The 20066-nt window shown below is 39.8% G+C and overlaps 1 protein-coding gene across 10 annotated transcripts in view; it reads right to left on the bottom strand.

The window, feature by feature from the left end:
- Positions 1–20066, bottom strand: part of LOC135091530 (vascular endothelial growth factor receptor 2-like) — a 166232-nt gene that overhangs the window by 9400 nt on the left and 136766 nt on the right. For 9 of the 10 annotated variants that reach the window (XM_063989285.1, XM_063989272.1, XM_063989292.1 and 6 more), the window contains 5 exons: positions 19740–19885; positions 16279–16401; positions 14680–14891; positions 11154–11256; positions 4690–4839 (listed from right to left, as the gene is read on the bottom strand). In XM_063989285.1, coding sequence (XP_063845355.1) covers positions 4690–4839; positions 11154–11256; positions 14680–14891; positions 16279–16401; positions 19740–19885 — 734 coding nt within the window. Of the gene's footprint in view, positions 1–4689; positions 4840–11153; positions 11257–14679; positions 14892–16278; positions 16402–19739; positions 19886–20066 lie in introns of those variants that run through there. The other variant, XM_063989333.1, reaches the window with a different exon arrangement.

Here is a 20066-nt window from a genome sequence, read left to right on the forward strand (position 1 = left end):
TTTAACTTGTTCAGCCAGGTAATTCTTATCCACAAAATTTGTTTATCTCAACACCAGCTTCACTTGACTAAGGAAGAGAGTGGAATGCTCATTCCCTGACTGAAGAGACAATAAAACAGCCCCTCTATACCAGAATATGTGGAGATGATGGGGACCCATCATAGAAAACAGACTGCCTACTCTCCACCCCACCACCACCCTGCACAAGTGTGCATTCCTCATTCCTTTTTCTGTTGTCAAGAAGACTGGATGTCCATGCACTACTTTTAATTTTCCACAGGCTGGTTTTTCAAGATATAGTCTACTCCAGCCATACCCTCTACACCCTTCCCTCTCCTGCAACAGGATCTGTAGCGGCATACACTGGGGAAGGCAGATGAGTGATGAAGCTCTGGATCCTCATAACTCTTTGTATAAAGTGTAGTGGGAGCTTGTGGCAGCTGGACCACAGGTATGATGAATGCAAGGACTGGGAGGAGAATGTTGCTATGAGGGCATATAAACACCAGCCCTCCTTGAAGGCTAAACATAGGTTTGCCAGTAAACTTCATAGGAACATTCCTTGCAGTTACAATCTTCCACTTCTTTTCGTGTCAAGCAAGTGACACCAGAGAGTGAGTTGGCCAAAAGTGGGTTGTCTGACTGCTCTATACTCTCCTCACATTCTAGCATTGATCTTGGAATGTCAGCTTCTCAGACTAATTCAGCTCCTGCAGTGGACACAGTTATCTAATATTTTCAGGAAGCTGCTGATGCTGCACCTAAGAAAAAGCTTACCTCCACAGGCACATCTTCAGCAGTCACCTGGCCAACAGATTTTCTACCTCAGGCTATAAACAGCCACAGAAGCAATCTTCTACCTTCAAGAGACAAAATTGCCTCAATCCTTTCAGACCTGCCCAGAAAGGTTGGGCTGCACCTGGAACTTGCAAGGTAGGTTTTCCTAAATAGAAGCCTCCTGCCTCAACCTCTCATGTAGCCATGTGTCTTTCTCAGAGTTGGCAAGCACAGGGTGCAGAACTCTGGATGGTGAAGGTAATCAGAGAGGGCTGTTGTATTGCATTCATCTGTCATCCTCCACTTTATTTTTCCAAGACACTTTAGGAGTTATTCTCACAACCTGAAGAGAAGCAAGACCTTGCAGGAGGAGCTACAAACTCTTCTACAGAAAGGAGCCATGGAGTCAGTGCTGCCAGGTCCAGGTTTCTACAGTGTTCGCATTACCTAAAGCCATGGGCAAATTTTGTCCAATGATTGACCTGTCATTTCTGAATTGCTTCATCACACGATGAAATTCCAGAAGAGAACCAATGTGTCAGTGAGATCAGCAACCTGCAAGGGAGACCAGATGCTGTCATTGGATCTACAAAATGCCTACTTTCAGATTCCTGTTCAGCCCAAGAGCAAGAAGTTTCTTTGCTTCATCGGGGGGGAATCAAGCTTATCAGTTCATGGTTCTCTGCTTTGGGTTGTTGGTAGCTCCCCAGGTTTTCACCAGTGATGGTTCTTCCTTCAGTGGTTTTACACAAGAAAGGGATTTGTTTGCTTTGATACTTGGATGACTGGTTGCTGCTGGCTGCCTCCAGGCAGGAGGCAGTGAGGTTGAGGGAAGTGCTCCCAAATTTATGCCAAGTTCTCAACACAACAATCAGTTGGAACAAGTCTGATCTGGAACACAGACAGGTTATGACTTTTCTGGGAATGAGGATATGCTCAACTGCTTTGAGGATTATTCCGTCTCAACAAAACAAAGAGTCTCCTACTCACTGGAAGTGATAGAAATCTTCATGAAGTGGTTCATCCTATGGCTAAAGAATAGTTAATTTTCCAAGGACATCTCTCCTCTCTTTCACACTTAGTCCCAGGAGGCCAATGCAGGATGAAAAGACTCCAATTCAGCTGTCTACCTAGTGGGACAGAAGGACTACTAGCAAGTCTTATGAAGTGTTGCTGTCTCAGGAAGTCCTGCAGGAACTTCAATAGTGGTCCAATTCCAAGAATCTCCTAGTCAACCAGTCTCTGGAGATGGAGAACCCACAGTGCCACATCTATTCATTGCCAACCCATGTTTCTTCCTCCGGTGGTGCCACTCTTGTTTTATGTGCTCCCTCCTCCTTCTAATATGGGAATCACTTCCTTAGTCATATGAAGCAGGCAGTGCAATAAACCATTTTCAAGTACATTCTTTTTTGCACACTTACCTGCTTCACATGACTCATACCCACCCCTCCTCCCCTCTGCATGTAACTTATGCAGTCCAAGGAATGAGGTACAAAGGCGCATGCCTGTGTGGAGTGTTGGTGAATTCCTTGGTCATGTGAAGCAGGTAAGTGTGCAAAAACATTTTTTTATACTTGAAAAATGGCATTCAGAACAAATTTTTTTCTATTAAAAGTAAAGGAAAATCAAATAATTTCTTTCAATCTCACCTATAATGTGCACAACACTCACAATCACTGTCTTTTTGGCATAAAAGAGGAGTTACTCCAAGTGACTAACATTGCTGAAAGCATTATATGGCAAGATACTAGTTAAATGATAAGTAATGAAGATATTTTTTGTAAGGCAGCCACTTGTTTGAGGAGTTGTGGCTGGCCTGATGCAGATGATGGGGGAGATGGAGATTACAGTTTGAAGGAAAATCCCCTGCAATGATGACTTCTGGGAAGTCTACTCTCAAAATCCCTAAATAATATTCAGGATATAATTTCCCCCAAATCTCATTCCATTTCTATACATATCATAAAAAAACTGAATTCATATTTCCTGCCATATAAGATGCACCAGAGTATAAGACGCACCTATAATTTGGTAAGGGATACTTAGAAAAAATAAAATAAGCCCCATTTTCCCTGAATTTCATAACCCACTCCTCAATCAGGCTTTGGTCCAAGACTGTAAGCTACTGGATATTCCTTTACTGAACAACTTAAGCAAAAACATTTATAAGATGAATTAACAATATTTTAATAATGTCTCAATGAAATTAAGATACCATAATATCGTCAAAATTTTATTCATCTTCAAATCCTGAAAATTCATGTTACTTTCTGCCTTCCTATGTGTTAAAGATGTTCCACTGTTGGCTGAAGAGTTATAGAAGCTGTTGAGTTGAAATGGTAAACAAAACACTCCCTGCTCATGTTAAGGTTGCGCATCCAGCTGTTTTTTTGAGGTAAGTGCACAAAGTGTAACCAGCTAATGCCACTTTCTTCATATAAATTATGGCTATGACTTCAGCATAAAGCCATTCATTACCTCAACAAATTTACCATGAATTTTATTCACATAAGGTAAGGCCATCAAGTGATGTGCTTCAGAGTTACAGCAATCAGCTTTTATGTTTTAACATTATTTTGGTTCGTACTCATTATCTAGTAATTTTTAGCCCTATTTAGATTTGCAATCATTATCTAATAATACATTAACATAAATATATTTCATTCTGGGGTCAAACAGTGGTTATTCTAGTTACCCATAACCCATATGCTTACCCAACTCAAACCATTGGGGGTAAAAGATGCTGGGTGATTTTTGGAGCATTTAAAAAAAATCTAATATGGCAGAAAATATGGTATATGTGAAATATGTGATACACTTTCTCTACATGTGCATTAAAACTGTCATGGCAAATATAATACATATACTACATATAATTCATATTTTATGTTGTACAGATTAAATGACACTACATCATATATGAAGTAGCATATGTAGTAGCACCACAGTAATATTTTTCAGAAATCTCAAACTATACAGATTGGAATGAATGCTCCCATGTCCTTATCAGTACTCTGAAATCCTCAGATCTTGGCAACACTGTTGGCATAACAATGTCCAGGGTAGCAAGAGGAAGCCAGTAAGGCAACTGAAGTGCTAATATGGCTGATGCAGGAGATTAGTGTTCAGAAGAAAATTAGTACAGTAAAATCCCTCTTATCCGGCATTCGGGTATCCGGCAGCTTCAAGTATCCAGCACATTTTTCCCCGAGCCTTAAAATCAATAAAAAATCAATGTGTACCCATAAAATTGATTAAAATTCCTGCGCGAGGCATACTTTGTCCCCTCGCCACCAGAGCGCACTGCTTCGCGCCACCCGCGGCCCACTGCACTGTGTTTACTCAGTGACTCAGTCCCGCATGTGCACTGTTTATCGCTTGACGCTTTCATCATGCCTAAAGTTGTAGAAAAGAGGAAGCGTGTTGTGCTTACACTTAAGCAGCTGATCAGATCAGCTGCTGATTAAGATCAGCTGATCTTTGTTATGGTAAGATGCATGAGTGTAAGGTGGTGATTGTGGACATAATTTCACTTCTATTCAAGTATCCGGCACGTCGGCGGTCCCGTTGATGCTGGATAAGAGGGATTTTACTGTATTCAGGATTTTTAAAAATATATTTATACATTATTCGGATTCGGAAAAATATGTGTTCATTGGTTCTACTGTACCTCTCCTAAATGGAAGACAATACAAATAAATTAATCATCTTTATGGTGATGCATTTAAAGAAATGTCAGTCATGCACATTCCCTGTTTTTGTACTTTCCATTCCATTCTAAAGTTAGCTATACCAATAAAACTAAATTTTCCTCGAGGAAAGTAAAGAGAATAAAAAATAAAATTAATACAAAACATTTTTAACATTAATCACATACAGGTACACACAAAAGGTAATATGAACACTTACTCTCATAGGAAGATAGTGTTCAACTTCAATTTCATCAGGCATAATCCTGCTTTCAAAGGTGGGCTTAGCCATCATGCTGAGATAATCTGTTTCCTCCTTGAATCTTTCTGTGTTCATCTGTATGTATACTTCATTCTGGGACAGGTATTTCTGTAAGTAGAAAGAGAGAAAAGTTTGTTTCTAGATCATTAGTGCATACATTGAAGAAAGCATAGTGGATCAACACTGCAAAACCTATAATATGTAATTCATGTGTCATAATTAATCCAAAGTTAGATAGCAGCATGGAGGCACTGTGTCTAAGATTACCAAAGGATTATTTTTAAAACTGGAAGAATACATATCTATCTATTTATCTACATACAAGGCTGGCAATCCCATACAGGATGGCCCAGACTAGTCACTGCACACCCCAAATGTGTCATCCGCACTCTTAGTGCCCTCAGCCCCTGGTGGAAAAAGATAGTTTCATGGCCCACTATACTACACCCCAGGAACTCAGGCACAGCACAGCTGGCCACACACATCTACAGCAAGGCCCAACAGCATACACTGGTTTACCCCTGCCCCTTCATAATGAGACTGCTCCCTACCTAGCACCTTCTCTAATCCTAAGACTATAGCATGTGCAGTTCCCTACCTCGCACCTACTCCAATCCTGAGACTACAGTAGGTGCAATGTACTTCCTATAGAGTGCCTCACACTCTAACTGGATCCATACACTAATGGACTCCACCAGGTATACCGACACCCCATCCCAGGGACTGACGAGACCACGTAATTTTCATGCTCTCACCATTGTTGCTCTCCATTCACCCCTATGACACAATCATTCTTGCTTGCTGAACAGTCATTCCTCTCTTATCCAGTGTTCTTGTCACACAGTTCACCCAATCCAGGTGTGGCCTTCTTATCTTCCACCATGCACATCTGACCACATAATTCTCTTTAATATTTTACTGTCTCCATTCTCTCCACATACCTAAGTCATCTTGACACACATTGATCTGGCCATTCAGCCAACTCTCTCAAAACACTAGTTCTTGTTTCTTACCTCCTCAGTTCCTAATCTATCCCTCCATGTTATTCCATGCATACTCTTCAAACACTTTGTTTCCACTACAGTTAACCATTTCTTCTCCAATACCATTTCCATGTTTCAGCACTATACAGCAGTGAGCACCACTGTTCCCTCATACAACCCTCTCTGTATACTCGTACCCAGTGTCTTATGTTTAAGATCTTTCTCAGTCCATTAAATATTTTCCTACTTCTTTCACCTTGCATTTCATCTCTGTCTCAACTCTTCCATCCACTATGACTGTTGATCCCAAATACAGTGGAACCTTGGTTACTGAACGCCTCCCTTTTTTAACAAATCAGTTTTCGAGCAAACTTTTGAATTTGTTATTGCTTCGGTTGCTGTACCTTAATTTTGTTCTAGAACGAAATTACTTGATTTCAAATATTAAAAGACAGCAAAAACTGCTGTTTATCGCTAATTTATACTTTCTATAAATATCTTATATATTTGGTGGAAAAATAAGGTAAATGTGATCCTGTTGAAAAGGATTGATGTAAACAGTAGGGGGCGCTAGGCACCTGCCGAAATGATAATCACTCCCAGTGAGGTCTAAAGCACTGTTCAGGGGGTGCTGTGAACTTATCATTAAACCCAGCTGTGACCTCACTGAACATTTCCCTTTATGTCTCACAACACAAGGGTGGAATCACAGCCTGCCCTCTAAAGACAACTCTCTTCCTCCACACAAAACTACAAGCACCTAATAACACAAACATCCTTCACTAAAAATTTAAAAATTATCATGGCGACTCCTACACCAGCCTCAGAGTTCCCATCTGGAGAGGGGACCATAAATGTCCCCAGGTCAGACTGGCCTTCTGTCAACGACCCTAAGTGTCTTGACACCCCCCTCAACTTTTTCATTAACTTCTGCAACATTCGTGGTCTAAGATCTTATTTTCAATCTGTAGAACATCACCTCTCCTCTTCTAAACTTCATCTTCTTTTCCTCACTGAAACTCAAGTGTCTGAGGCAACTGACAGTAGCCCCTTTTCTGTTCCCTTCTACTTTCTCTATCCTCATTTTCAATCCAAAGCAGGATGTTGCGTTTGTGCGCAATAACTTAACCTGCTCTTGTGCCCACGCTCTTGAATCTTCTGAGTTTTCCACTATCTGGCTATGACTACAGTCACTCTCAAACTAAATTAATCTGTGCTGTATACCTCTCACCTAATTCCTCTGACCATAAGAAATTCTTTGACTACTTAACTTCCAAAGTGGAGCATATTCTGACCCTCTTCCCTTTTGCAGAGATCTCCATTCTTGGAGATTTCAATGTTCACCACCTGCTTTGGCTTTCCTCTCCCTTCACTGACCATCCTGGTGAACTAGCCTTTAACTTTGCTATCCTCCACGACCTAGAGCAATTGGTGCAACACCCTACTCGTATTCCTGACTGTCTTGGAGATACACCCAACATTCTTGACCTTTTTCTGACCTCTAATCCTTCTGCTTATGCTGTCACCCTCTCTTCTCCGTTGGGCTCCTCCGATCACAATCTCATATCTGTATCTTGTCCTATTGCTCCAGTCCCTCCTCAGGATCCCCTAAGTGAAGGTGCCTCTGGTGTTTTGCCTCTGCTAGTTGGAGGACCTGAGGAGGTATTTTGCTGATTTTCCTTGGAGTGACTACTGCTTCCGTGTCAGAGATCCCTCTTTGTGTGCTGAGCGCATAACAGAGGTGATAGTGTCTGGCATTGAGGCGTACATTCCTCACTCTTTTTCTTGACCTAAACCTTCCAAACCTTAGTTCAACACAGCTTGTTCTTGTGCTATACATGATAGAGAGGTGGCCCACAAAAGGCACTTAAGCCTTCCATCACCAGAATCTCATGCACTTTATATTTCTGCCCAGAACCATGCCAAGTCTGTTCTCCAACTAGCCAAAAACTCCTTCATTAACAGTGTCAAAATCTTTCAAGATTTAACTCCCCTCGTGACTTCTGGCATCTAGCCAAAAATATCTCCAATAACTTTCTTTCTTCTTTACCTCCTTTATTTCAGCCAGATGGCACCAGTTATCACATCTATTTCTAAAGCTGAACTTTTCACTCTACCTTGGACGATTCTGGGCTTGTTCCTCCCTCTCCTCCACCCTCTGGCTACTTCATGCTACCTATTAAAATTCTTCACAATTATGTTTTCCATGCCCTCGCTGGCCTAAACCCTTGGAAGGCTTATGGACCTGGTGGGGTCCCTCCTATTGTTCTCTGAAACTGTGCCTCCATGCTTGCACCTCGCCTAGTCAAAACTCTTTCAGCTCTGTCTGTCAACATCTACCTTTCCTTCTTGCTGGAAGTTTGCCTACATTAAACTTATCCCTAAAAAAGGGTGACCGTTCTAATCCCTCAAACTACTGTCCTATTGCTTTAATTTCCTGCCTATCCAAAGTTTTTGAATCTATCCTCAACAGGAAGATTCTTAAACATCTATCACTTCACAACCTTCAATCTGATTGCCAGTATGGGTTCCATCAAGACTGGTGATCTTCTGGTGATCTTCTGGTGATCTTCTGGCTTTCCTTACTGAGTCTTGGTCATCCTCTTTTAGAGATTTTTGTGAAACTTTTGCTGTTGCCTTGGACATATCAAAAGCTTTTGATAGAGTCTGGCACAAAGCTTTGATTTCCAAACTACTCTCCTACAGCTTCTACTCTTCTTTCTGTAAATTCATCTCAAGTTTACTTTCTGACCGTTCTAGTGCTGCTGTGATAGACGGTCACTGTTCTTCACCTAAATCTATTAACAGTGGTGTTCCTCAGGGTTCTGTCCTGTCACCCACTCTCTTCTTATTATTCATTAATGATCTTCAAAACCAAACTTCTTGTCCTATCAACTCCTACGATAATGATACCACCCTGCACTTTTCCATGTCTTTTCATAGACGTCCAACCCTTCAGGAAGTAAACATTTCACGCAGGGAAGCCACAGAACGCTTGACTTCTGATCTTTCTAAAATTTCTGATTGGGGCAGAGCAAACTTGGTATTGTTCAATGCCTCAAAAACTCCTCCATCTATTAACTTGACACAACCTTCCAGACAACTATCCCCTCTTCTTCAATGACACTCAACTGTCCCCCTCTTCTACACTGAACATCCTCAGTCTGTCCTTTACTTATAATCTGAACTGGAAACTTCACATCTCATCTCTAGCTAAAACAGCTTCTATGAAGTTAGGCGTTCTGAGACATCTCCGCCAGTTTTTCTCACCCCCCCAGATGCTAACTCTGTAAAAGGGCCTTATCCGTCCATGTATGGAGTACACTTCACATGTCTGGGGGGTTCCACTCATTCCGCTCTTCTAGACAGGGTGGAATCAAAAGCTTTTTGTCTCATCAACTCCTCTCCTCTAACTGACTGTCTTCAGCCTCTCTCTCATCACTGCAATGTTACATCTCTAGCTGTCTTCTACTGCTATTTTCATGCAAACTGTTCTTCTGATCCTGCTAACTGCATGCCTCCGCTCCTCTTGCTGCATAAGACTTTCTTCTTTCTCTCACCCCTATTCTGTCCACCTCTCTAATGCAAGAGTTAACCAGTATCCTCAATCATTCGTCCCTTTCTCTGGTAAACTCTAGAACTCCCTGCCTGCTTCTGTATTTCCACTTCCTATAACTTGAATTCATTCATTCAAAAGGGAGGTTTCAAGACACATATCCTTCAATTTTTGACTACCGCTTTGGACCCTTTTATGGGACTGGCATCTGAGTGGGCATTTTGTTTTTTATTGGATTTTTGTTGTCCTTGGCCAGTGTCCCTCCTACATAAAAAAAAAAAAATAAATAAATAAATAAATAAAAAATAAATAAATAAAAAAAAGTTTTCGGCACTCAGGAATAATCCTGAGCCACTTGTGGCTCTCTTGATGACCCCCAACACCATCACTACTGCACAACTACATTTTTCCAGTAGCTTATTCCAGCAGCAGGATGTCTAAGTGTTATGATCACCTCATTTTGGTGGTAAGTGGGTTGCTCCTCTCTGTCCCTGTGAGGCTTCCCTCACTAGATTGGTGACAAAGAGAATACCTGCATGGTCTAAACAGTATCTTCTGATGAGTTCTGTGTCACTAAGTTCATTCATTACATACTTTCTGGATAAATAATTTGTGAGCTGTAGATGTTGTGAAGCAGCCATCTCAGCTGTGGGAGCATCTGTCATAAGCTGCTAAGACAGGGTAGACTGGTGTCTGGGAACAGATTAATCCATTTTACATAGATTCCTGTGAGAAAAATAGTTTCGGTTTTTTAACATCTCAGATTTCAAACGGCATTCACGGATGAATTAATTTTGAAAACTGAGGTTCTACTATACTTGAAACAATCTATCTCTTCTAGCTGTTCTCCATTCAATCTTACATCCATCCTTCCACCACCAATCTCTCTCAAGCATTTCTTTACTTTACTTTTAGTTTCACTTTTCAATTTTAGCTTCCATCTCCTACAAACATGCTCAAACTCTTCCACCAGTCTTTCGAACCCTCTCTCTGAGTCAGCCACCAGAGCTATATCATCAGCAAATAGTACCTGACTCAGAGCCCATACCCTTTCCTCATCACTGATCAAAGTAGGCCTATCCTTAGAGAGAGAGAGAGAGAGAGAGAGAGAGAGAGAAAAAAAAAAAAAAAAAAAAAAAAAGAGGACGCCTTGTATACAATTTTTAGAAGAAAAGGAAGGACAGTACAAAGAAACTTTAGAGATATTTGAGAGAATTATGAGAGCAAATTGAACTGCAAAAAAGAAATTGCAAACAAGATTGTATCAGGTAGATGCCATTGCAAAAACTAAACTTTTTGACCTAGAACTAGAACCAGCAAACCTTGATAGCATCATGTCTTTGGAGCAAGGTTCAATGGGAGGCTCTAGAGCACCAATTTTCAAGCAGTGTACCACAGAGCAACTGCAATTGTGCCATGGGAATTTGGGAAGGAAGATTGATCCTACTTCATACAATGTTTACATGGCAAATGTGACATCTATGAGTATGTCAAGCATCATTCCTTAATGACAATTAATTTAATCAATTGTGAATTTATATTATAGCCTATCAATAAAAAATAACAATTAGCAGTAATTAGCTGCTTAATGTATGGAGGCTTATTAGCATTCGTTAGGTCTACGTTTAAATACTGATGGTGAGTCTTGTTCATTTTAGTGCCTGGCTTGGTATGCTGTGAGAAAAAAAGTTCTAGAGGGAAGAAGGGATGAAACTGAAGATCTTGAGTCTGCTGGAGAATTTTGAGGAGTCAGCAAAGGCTAAGCCTAAATTATCCTGGCTAATGAAGGCTTTACTGTACTTGTTTGGGTAATGGTTTCATTAGACCCTTGCAAGGGATTCTCTTACCCAATTCTGTTCCAAGCATTAAAGTTAAAAGCTTACCTGTGTGTGATCTGAAATCATGTTCCCTAAGTCATCCACAAGCTGACTGAAGGATGGCCGCTCCATAGGGTCCTCTTCCCAGCACAGCTTCATAATTTTATAGCTGAATTAAGATATAATCTATATAACAACACTTTTAAAAATAAGTCATAATGATTCTCGGCAAACTTGGAAACTTCCCTTTAAGATTTATACTAGCAAAGTAATGCACATTACTTGATCTCTTCTTATATTTTTAGTTACTTGACCCTAAAGTTTGACTCCGGAAAGTTTGGGCTACTTAACTCATAAAAACAAAACAGAAGAAAATATTCTTAAAATGATATTTCTTGAAAAGAAACTCTAATAAATGGGGCATTAAAGCTATTGAAAGGTAGTAAAGAGACTATTATTTGGAAAAGAGGATAACATAAGGGACTACTTTGTTAACTCTATAACTGTATTCAGTACATTATATGAAAAATCTGGTACAAGATCAATATAAAAAAAAAATAAATAAAATAAATACAAATAAATAAAAATCAATCAATCAATCAATCAATAAAAAATAAAAAAATAAAAAATAAAATAAATTTAAAGATTTCAATATGCATTCATCATTCAAGGAAACTAAAACTTCTATTAGGCAGCAGGAAGGGTGAGAAGTTCACAGAACATGGGTAGGTGAATTAATGCTTAAGATATGCATACACACACACACACTTATTTTGATAAATTGCATACACAAAATATATATATATATATATATATATATATATATATATATATATATACATATATATATATATATATATATATATATATATATATATATATATATATATATATATATATATATATATATATATATATATATATATATATATATATATATATATATATATATATATATATATATATATATATATATATATATATATATATATATATTATATATATATAAGCTAAGTACACCAGTATATATTATATACTGGTGTACTTAGCTTATAATCATAATCCATTCCAAAATCACAGATGGAATCACTGTCCTCATTTTAGATAGCAATGAAGTTAGGTGTAAGGTAAAAAGTGAGGGAGGACCAGCCTTTTGCATAACTATGTAACCTCTGTTGAAAGGCAATGAAGCTCACCTACCTATTGTGTTGCAGATGGTTGTCACATAAGCAGCAATAGAAATAGGGACAACTTCCAGAATGGTAGGCATGGAGAAGATGGTGTTATCTTAATGGAAAATCAGGCTAAGAATGCCATCAGGTCTCTATTGGCTGTGATATCAATACCTCTCTGGCATAGGACAGATGCTAAAGCCAACCTGTAACCTCTGATGGCAGAGATGGAGAGGTATTTTGACTCCTGCAGGAAGACAATGAAATCTTCCATCTTCATAGCAGGAACTAAGCAATGATTAAGGTTCTATTTACAGCAAGCATGGAAGACTCTCCATTTAGCCACACACATGTCTGTGGAGGACCACTGCATGGACTGTGACATGAATTTCCCAGCCCTGCAAAAAATTCACACACTCTGAAGCCACGGCTTCTACAGCAGAAGTTCCCTCCCAATATCCAATAGCACACTGATGGCCATCAATGTGCCACCAGTGTCATCCTGAGAATTCAAGTTCCTGAACATTACTAGTACTCTCCAAAGGACTGAAAACAAGAGGAAAAGCATAAACATGAAGTCCATTCCACAGGAAATAGAAGACATCCTGATACCATACTCCTGGCTCTGGTAGCCTTGACACAAAGACCAAAAGTTGAGTAGTCAGGGAGGTGGCAAACAGATCAACCAATAGTGGCCTACACAAGGGAAAGATTTACTGAGTGAAGAATCCACTGACGATGTTCCTGTGGTCCAAAACAAATGCTGGTTTGAGGACTGTTATTTTTTTATTTTTTATTTTTAAAATTTTTTTTTATGTAGGAGGGACACTGGCCAAGGGAGGAAAAAAAAAAAAAAAAAAAAAAAAAAAAAAAAAAAACATGCCAGTTCCAGAAAAGGAACCTCTTCTGTTTGCAGTGAGAGACTTTGACCTTGTGGTCACCTTGTGACATAGGGGCTGACAACCAGATTAGCCACTCTGGAAACAGTTGAGTCCCTCAACTGCAAAATGCTTGAGAGCATGAAAAATTGCAACGAGTCTCAAGTAGTTGACATGGAGCTGGAACTCCTCCACAGATCATTCTCCTGATGCCACCAAATCCTCCAGGTGGGCACCCCACCCTCAATTCAACACATCCACAAAAAGAGAGTGAACTGGGAGAAGAGCTGTAAAGGGACCATCTCGGAATAAGTTCTTCTCTTTGAGCCACCAAATGAAGTTGTACAAGGACCAGTGGTTGAGTATTACTCTGTTGTCTTCTGGGTCTGACAAGGCCACTATAGGCAACACTGCAGAGAGCATTTCTGTAAGGATGCCAGGTGTCCTAAAAGTGGCCACCACTGACAGGCCAGGGGAGCTTTTGTCCCTCAGAAACTGTTGGGCCACAGTCCACAACCAGCTCACCTGCTCCTCTGCAGGAAAGGGAAGGCTCACACCTAGACTGTATCCAGTGTCACACCCCAGTACTGTTTGTGTTGTCCGAGCTATGGGGTGGATCCGACCTATGAGGCTCCAAGGTCTAGTCCTGCAATCCAGAATCACTATGTGTACCAAACAAGGCAGAGAGTGGCACTGTACAGAGAGGAGCACTGCTCCTGTCAAGCAGCTGCTGTCTTGCCTGGCTGACTCTGCAGCCAAGATTGTAGCCAGAGTAGCAAAGGGCAAGACACTCCTAAGGGTGCTATGGGTGCAAATATGCTGGCAGGAGAGTCTGGGGCTGCTTTCTCTGTGTGAAATCCAGCAAAGTGGGGAGAAAAATACATGTGGATCCTGGACAGCAGAGCCACCATGCAGAATGCCAGCACATCAAATTTACCCTCCATCCTCTGCTCTCAAGGATAGTTTATCCAGGACAGACACCCTCTGCTCACTTTTTAGGTGGAGTAAGCGTGGGTGGGATTGTGACTGGTCTTTCTGTGGATGCTTCCTCACCCTTGCAGTGAGAGCTAGGCATCATTCTTCCAAGAAGTGATGCATTCATTGCACCTGGAAAATGACACACAGGGAAGCAGTTTGCACTTCATGCACAGAAAGTGCAGAACTACCTCCTCATCTGTGGGAGATCTCAGGCACCTGTGGCCCATGACACTGGCAAGACAATGCAAACACACACAAAGGCACCAAAGCAAAAAGCAGCTCAGAGAGATCAAGAAAATGTTTGTAACCATTGACAGTCTGAGTCTGAGTAGCCTACTAAGAAGTTGTGTCCAGTTCATGCATGCACCACTTTGCCACTCTTTTGAAACAAAAAGAGCAAGCAGATAAGGTCATGGGGGTCATGCTTACCAGAGCAATTTTGCTGTGTTGAGACTAGTGAAGCAGGTCTATGTAATTACACATGTGTATTTGTATGCATGATAACAACAAGCAATGCTAGTGGGTCTTCTTAGAAAATAAGGAAAAATTAATATGATACTTTACATTTCCTCATTTCCATATTTAGGGCAGTTCATCCTCTGGCCATTTTCCAACTTTTCCAGAAAGTCATTGCTAACTTCCACACCTGCATATGGAGAGCAGCCCAGGGAAAATATTTCCCACAGGGTGATACCAAATGCCCATACATCACTCTCTATACTGAAGATTTTGTCACGAATGGCTTCTATTGACATCCACTTAATGGGCAGTAAGTCCTGTGAGGATAGAAATAAAAAGTCATGAATTAGCAATTATGTCTCATCTTATCAAAACCTAGTCTGTTTCAACATGAGCTTACATAAATGAGCTGTATTAATGGGGCAAAATTTTGATGTAAAGAATAAATCAGATATGAGATAAACATCCACTGCTTAGTAAAAAAAAGTTTTGTTGCTCCTACTTCAAACTCCTACTTAATTAGTTTTCCCTCAGTCATTCAATCAATTTTGTTAATGTGATAACATAAGCATTATTACTCTTCACAATCCACAAATAAAAGATGCTGCTCTTACCTCAATCATTTACCTGTCATGAGTTTGACATTTTAACATAGAAGCAGCAGAACTGGTTGAATGTTGTTATATAATATAACCATCCTCTCCTCCATGCCTATTAAAATCAATTAACTGAACCAGATGCAGACAAATCTTTCACTGAAGCAATGGATGCTACATTATATTTAGGCATCTGTAGTTGCTATCCAACCAGCTCTATCAGGCACAACCATTCTTCCTTTCTCTTTAGATATACCTCTTGCATCTGATGCTTACTTTTTATTCCAACTATTCTCTTATCCTTATATCTTGAACATCTAATCCAGTTATCCTTTTTCACCACATACTCTTAGTCCATCCTCTATAAAGCCTAAACTATCATATAACATTCCCTGCTCACTCAATCATTGATCTCTCATACAATAACATTTCTCTTCCATATTCATTTTCTCACTCTACCTGTAATGAATAAAAAAAAAGTGTCACTTAAGAACGAGAGTTTTCCTCCTCAAAGATACATCATAAAACTGTTCAAATTGCAGATGGTCAAGTTAGTTCAGTACAGAAGGTACTGAGAATCAAGAGAGTGATATCAAACTCTTGTGAGTGTGGTGGCTATGTACCTGTTCTTTCTACTTTAGACACCCAATATGGTTACACATATTCAAGTGCATTTAGTAACTTTGGATGTAAGTCATCTCTGGTAATGTGTCATTGACACAGTTCATCTATGTGATAGATGAAAGAAATGTAATCTAATGTGTGGGTAGTACAAAATTTTCTTGCAGGTTCCAGTCATGGGTGAAGGCAATGTGTAGTTTCTCTATGGAATTTGAGTATTAGGTTGTTTTAAGGCCTTTGGTACTAATTAAGACTCTGGTGTGTTGTTGAGTAGAGCCCAAAGGCTACTACAACTTAGCTTTGTTGATATAAGTGTGTGTCTTTACAGTGTATTATGTTGTGTCTTTGTTGTGGCTGCATCACTGTGTGGTTGCCTTAGCTCAGCTGCAAATGGTAACATAGTGTATCTGTGGCATCATTGTGGTTATATGATTGGGTGACAATTTGGTGTATGTACTCTTGTTTTATCAGACTGGTCTACACTTACATCTCCTTTCTTCACATAGTTATCATTTCTATACATATTGCGAGACAGACCAAAGTCGCTGATCTTCAAAACATTGTTGTCAGCTAGGAGAAGATTGCGGGCAGCCAAATCTCCATGCAGAATCTGGAGAGATGAAAATATAAATTGTTTTCTGCTAATATACTCTCACAATTCTGTTTAAGGCCAAAATATTTAGTTCTCTTCAAATTTGACAGCATTTACCAGTTTTCAACCTTTAGTCTTACAGCCATTTTTCAGAAAAGAATACATTAAAATTCTTTTACATATAACTAATAAACATGGAAGTTAAAGCATTCAAATATTTGTGAGAAAAATTATTTCAGAAAGCCTAATAAAGATGCAGCAAGGCACATAGGAATCCTGATTATCTAGTATTTGACTATTTATGAATGCCATGTAACTGTAATTTCTGAAATGTTAAAAGTACAATAGTCTTCCAGAGACTGAAGTCAAAGTAAAATGACTGCATGGTGAGACCCTGGGAATTGAAAAATTCCTGTGAAAAATGGAAGGGTATTCTGCTGCCCAATCAGATATTATCATCATTTTCATATATTATTATTTTTCTTTTTCTTTCTTTCTTTCTTTTTTTTTGCTTAACCTAAAAAAAAATTACACTGTTTTATGGAGCTGGTCATACATATACAACATCCAGTCCCCAATCTGCCTCAACACTAAGCCCAAGTGAGACACTTTCCTGTTTATCAGAACAAAAAGGAGGAAGACAGAAAAACAAAAAAGATGTTAGATAATACTTATAATAAATATAGTGCTTGACATGGAATTAGTCTGCCCAGTAAGGCCAACTAGGTAATTCAATGTCACATTTTGCTTCACTGTTAAGGACCTAAAATTGTACCAATGCACTATGCTGCCAAAGTAGGTAGAGCTTCTGAGCCTGCCAAACAAAGCATAATCAGCTGTTAATTTGTTGGGGTGCTTAGCAGTCACTTGGATGTAGCAGGGGTCAAAAGGGTCACTATCAGGCTGACATTACACATTTCTACCCCTACTATCAGTGACAGTAAAGGTGGATTAATCACTCCACAATACCCCTAGCCACTTACATATCTCAAACAATATATTTTTTTTTTTGTAAAAGTGACCCTATTCATCTTTTGCCTAAGGGTTAAAAGGAGCTTCTTCTCAGGAGTGATGGATCCTAGCCTTGTGATATGCCTATTAATGGTTCTCACAGAAAACTTACAAGTATGCATATATTGCTTTCTTTTACTTTTTTTGTTGTCACATGTGGCTCATCATGCTTTATAATAGTTTAGTAGGTATTGCTTTTTTTTTTTTTTTCTTCCCTTGCTAGGCCTCTTCTTGTGAGTAGGGATTACATCAACACTTTCCTGGTGAAACTTGGCAATCTGGCATCAGACACTTCATGGACACACGATCTATTTAGAGACTGCTTTTATTTCCAGACTGGATTCCTTTAGGACAATGATCTGGGTAATGATTTGTTACACTTACATCCTTTTTCTTACCAATATCGACAACACAGTGGGGTCTTAAAGAGAGTGGCATTGCAGGTCAAGAGGGGATACAAGTAGGATGGAGCACAACACTGAAAAGCTGCAAGACAATAGCCAATCATGTTTTGTTTGGCAAGCTCAGAAGCTCCACTACTAAGATGTTGTGTAGGCAGAATATTGCATTGGTACAATTTTAGATCCATCCTAAAGGTAAAGCAAAATTTGATGCCGAATTAGCTGGTCTTGCCGCAATCAGACTAATTCAATATCAACCACTGTAGTAATAGTAATAATGTTAACAATCAAAATAATGACTAGGCTGGAAATCACACATACGGTGGCCCAAACAAGGCACTACACTCTTATACACACATCCTTCATATTCTTCGTCCTGTTGGCCCCTTCATAATAAAACTGCACCTAGTTCAATTGTAAGACTACAGCAGGTCCAAGGTACTTTCTATGGAGTGCCCCACACCCTGCCTGGATCCATATACCAATGGACCTCACCAGATGCACCCACATCCCCTCTCAAGGGTTGATGAGACCACATCATTTCATACTCTTTTAGAGATTTTGGTGAAACTTTTGCTGTTGCCTTGGACATATCAAAAGCTTTTGATAGAGTCTGGCACAAAGCTTTGATTTTCAAACTACCCTCCTACGGTTTCTATCCTTCTCTCTGTAACTTCATCTCAAGTTTCCTTTGTGACCGTTCTATTGCTGCTGTGGTAGACGGTCACTGTTCTTCTCCTAAATCTATTAACAGTGGTGTTCCTCAGGGTTCTGTCCTGTCACCCACTCTCTTATTATTCATTAATGATCTTCTAAACCAAACTTCTTGTCCTATCCACTCCTACGCTGATGATACCACCCTGCACTTTTCCACGTCTTTTTCATAGACATCCAACCCTTCAGGAGGTAAACATATCACACAGGGAAGCCACAGAACGCCTGACTTCTGATCTTTCTAAAATTTCTGATTGGGGCAGAGCAAACTTGGTATTATTGAATGCCTCAAAAACTCAATTCCTCCATCTATCAACTCGACACAACCTTCCAGACAACTATACCCTCTTCTTCAATGACTCTCAACTGTCCCCCCTCTTCTACACTGAACATCCTCGGTCTGTCCTTTACTTATAATCTGAACTGGAAACTTCATATCTCATCTCTAGCTAAAACAGCTTCTACGAAGTTAGGTGTTCTGAGACGTCTCCGCCAGTTTTTCTCACCCCCCCCAGCTGCTAACTCTTTACAAGGGCCTTATCCGTCCATGTATGGAGTATGCTTCACATGTCTGGGGGGGTTCCACTAATACTGCTCTTCTAGACAGGGTGGAATCAAAAGCTTTTCGTCTCATCAACTCCTCTCCTCTAACTGACTGTCTTCAGCCTCTCTCTCACTGCCGCAATGTTGCATATCTAGCTGTCTTCTACCGCTATTTTCATGCTAACTGCTCTTCTGATCTTGCTAACTGCATGCCTCCCCTCCTTCCGCGGCCTCGCTGCACAAGACTTTCTTCTTTCTTTCACCCCTATTCTGTCCACCTCTCTAAGGCAAGAGTTAACCAGTATTCTCAATCATTCATCCCTTTCTCTGGTAAACTCTGGAACTCCCTGCCTGCTTCTGTATTTCCACCTTCCTATGACTTGAATTCCTTCAAGAGGGAGGTCTTGAAGACACTTATTCATCAATTTTTGACCACTGCTTTGACCCTTTTATGGGACTGGCATTTCAGTGGGCATTTTTTTTTATTAGATTTTTGTTGCCCTTGGTCAGTGTCCTTCCTACATAAAAAAAAAAAAAAATACACTCACCACTGTCACTCTCCATTCACTTCTATCATGCACAATCATTACTGTTTGTTGCACAGTTATTCTAAAGCCACACTAAGCAAGACATGGTAAGCATGCTACTAGTTACTAAAAAATCATAAATGACTGTTTCTTTCCATACTTTTCTTCTGGACAGGTAATTCATGCCTTGAGCCATTTGCCATCCCCAACAGATGAGATCAGTGGTGGAGAACGGTGCAGTTACCCCTGGCACATTGCCAATTTCATATAAAATATCTGGATCAGTTTCTCCCATGAAATATGTCTCTGGTGGGAAGAAAATAAGAAATAAATAAATGTGTTCAAATTCTGGCAAGCATATCTATGTTCATTTTCCTTGATTAAATATAACTTACCCTTCCCTGCAGATGTTAAAAAATTCTATCCTAGAAGGTTATTCTTTCCTCTTCATCATTCCTACTACTAAGCACTGCAGGGGCTGAGGTCA

This window comes from Scylla paramamosain, chromosome 3 (genome assembly GCF_035594125.1).
Source record: "Scylla paramamosain isolate STU-SP2022 chromosome 3, ASM3559412v1, whole genome shotgun sequence".
Taxonomy (NCBI): domain Eukaryota; kingdom Metazoa; phylum Arthropoda; class Malacostraca; order Decapoda; family Portunidae; genus Scylla; species Scylla paramamosain.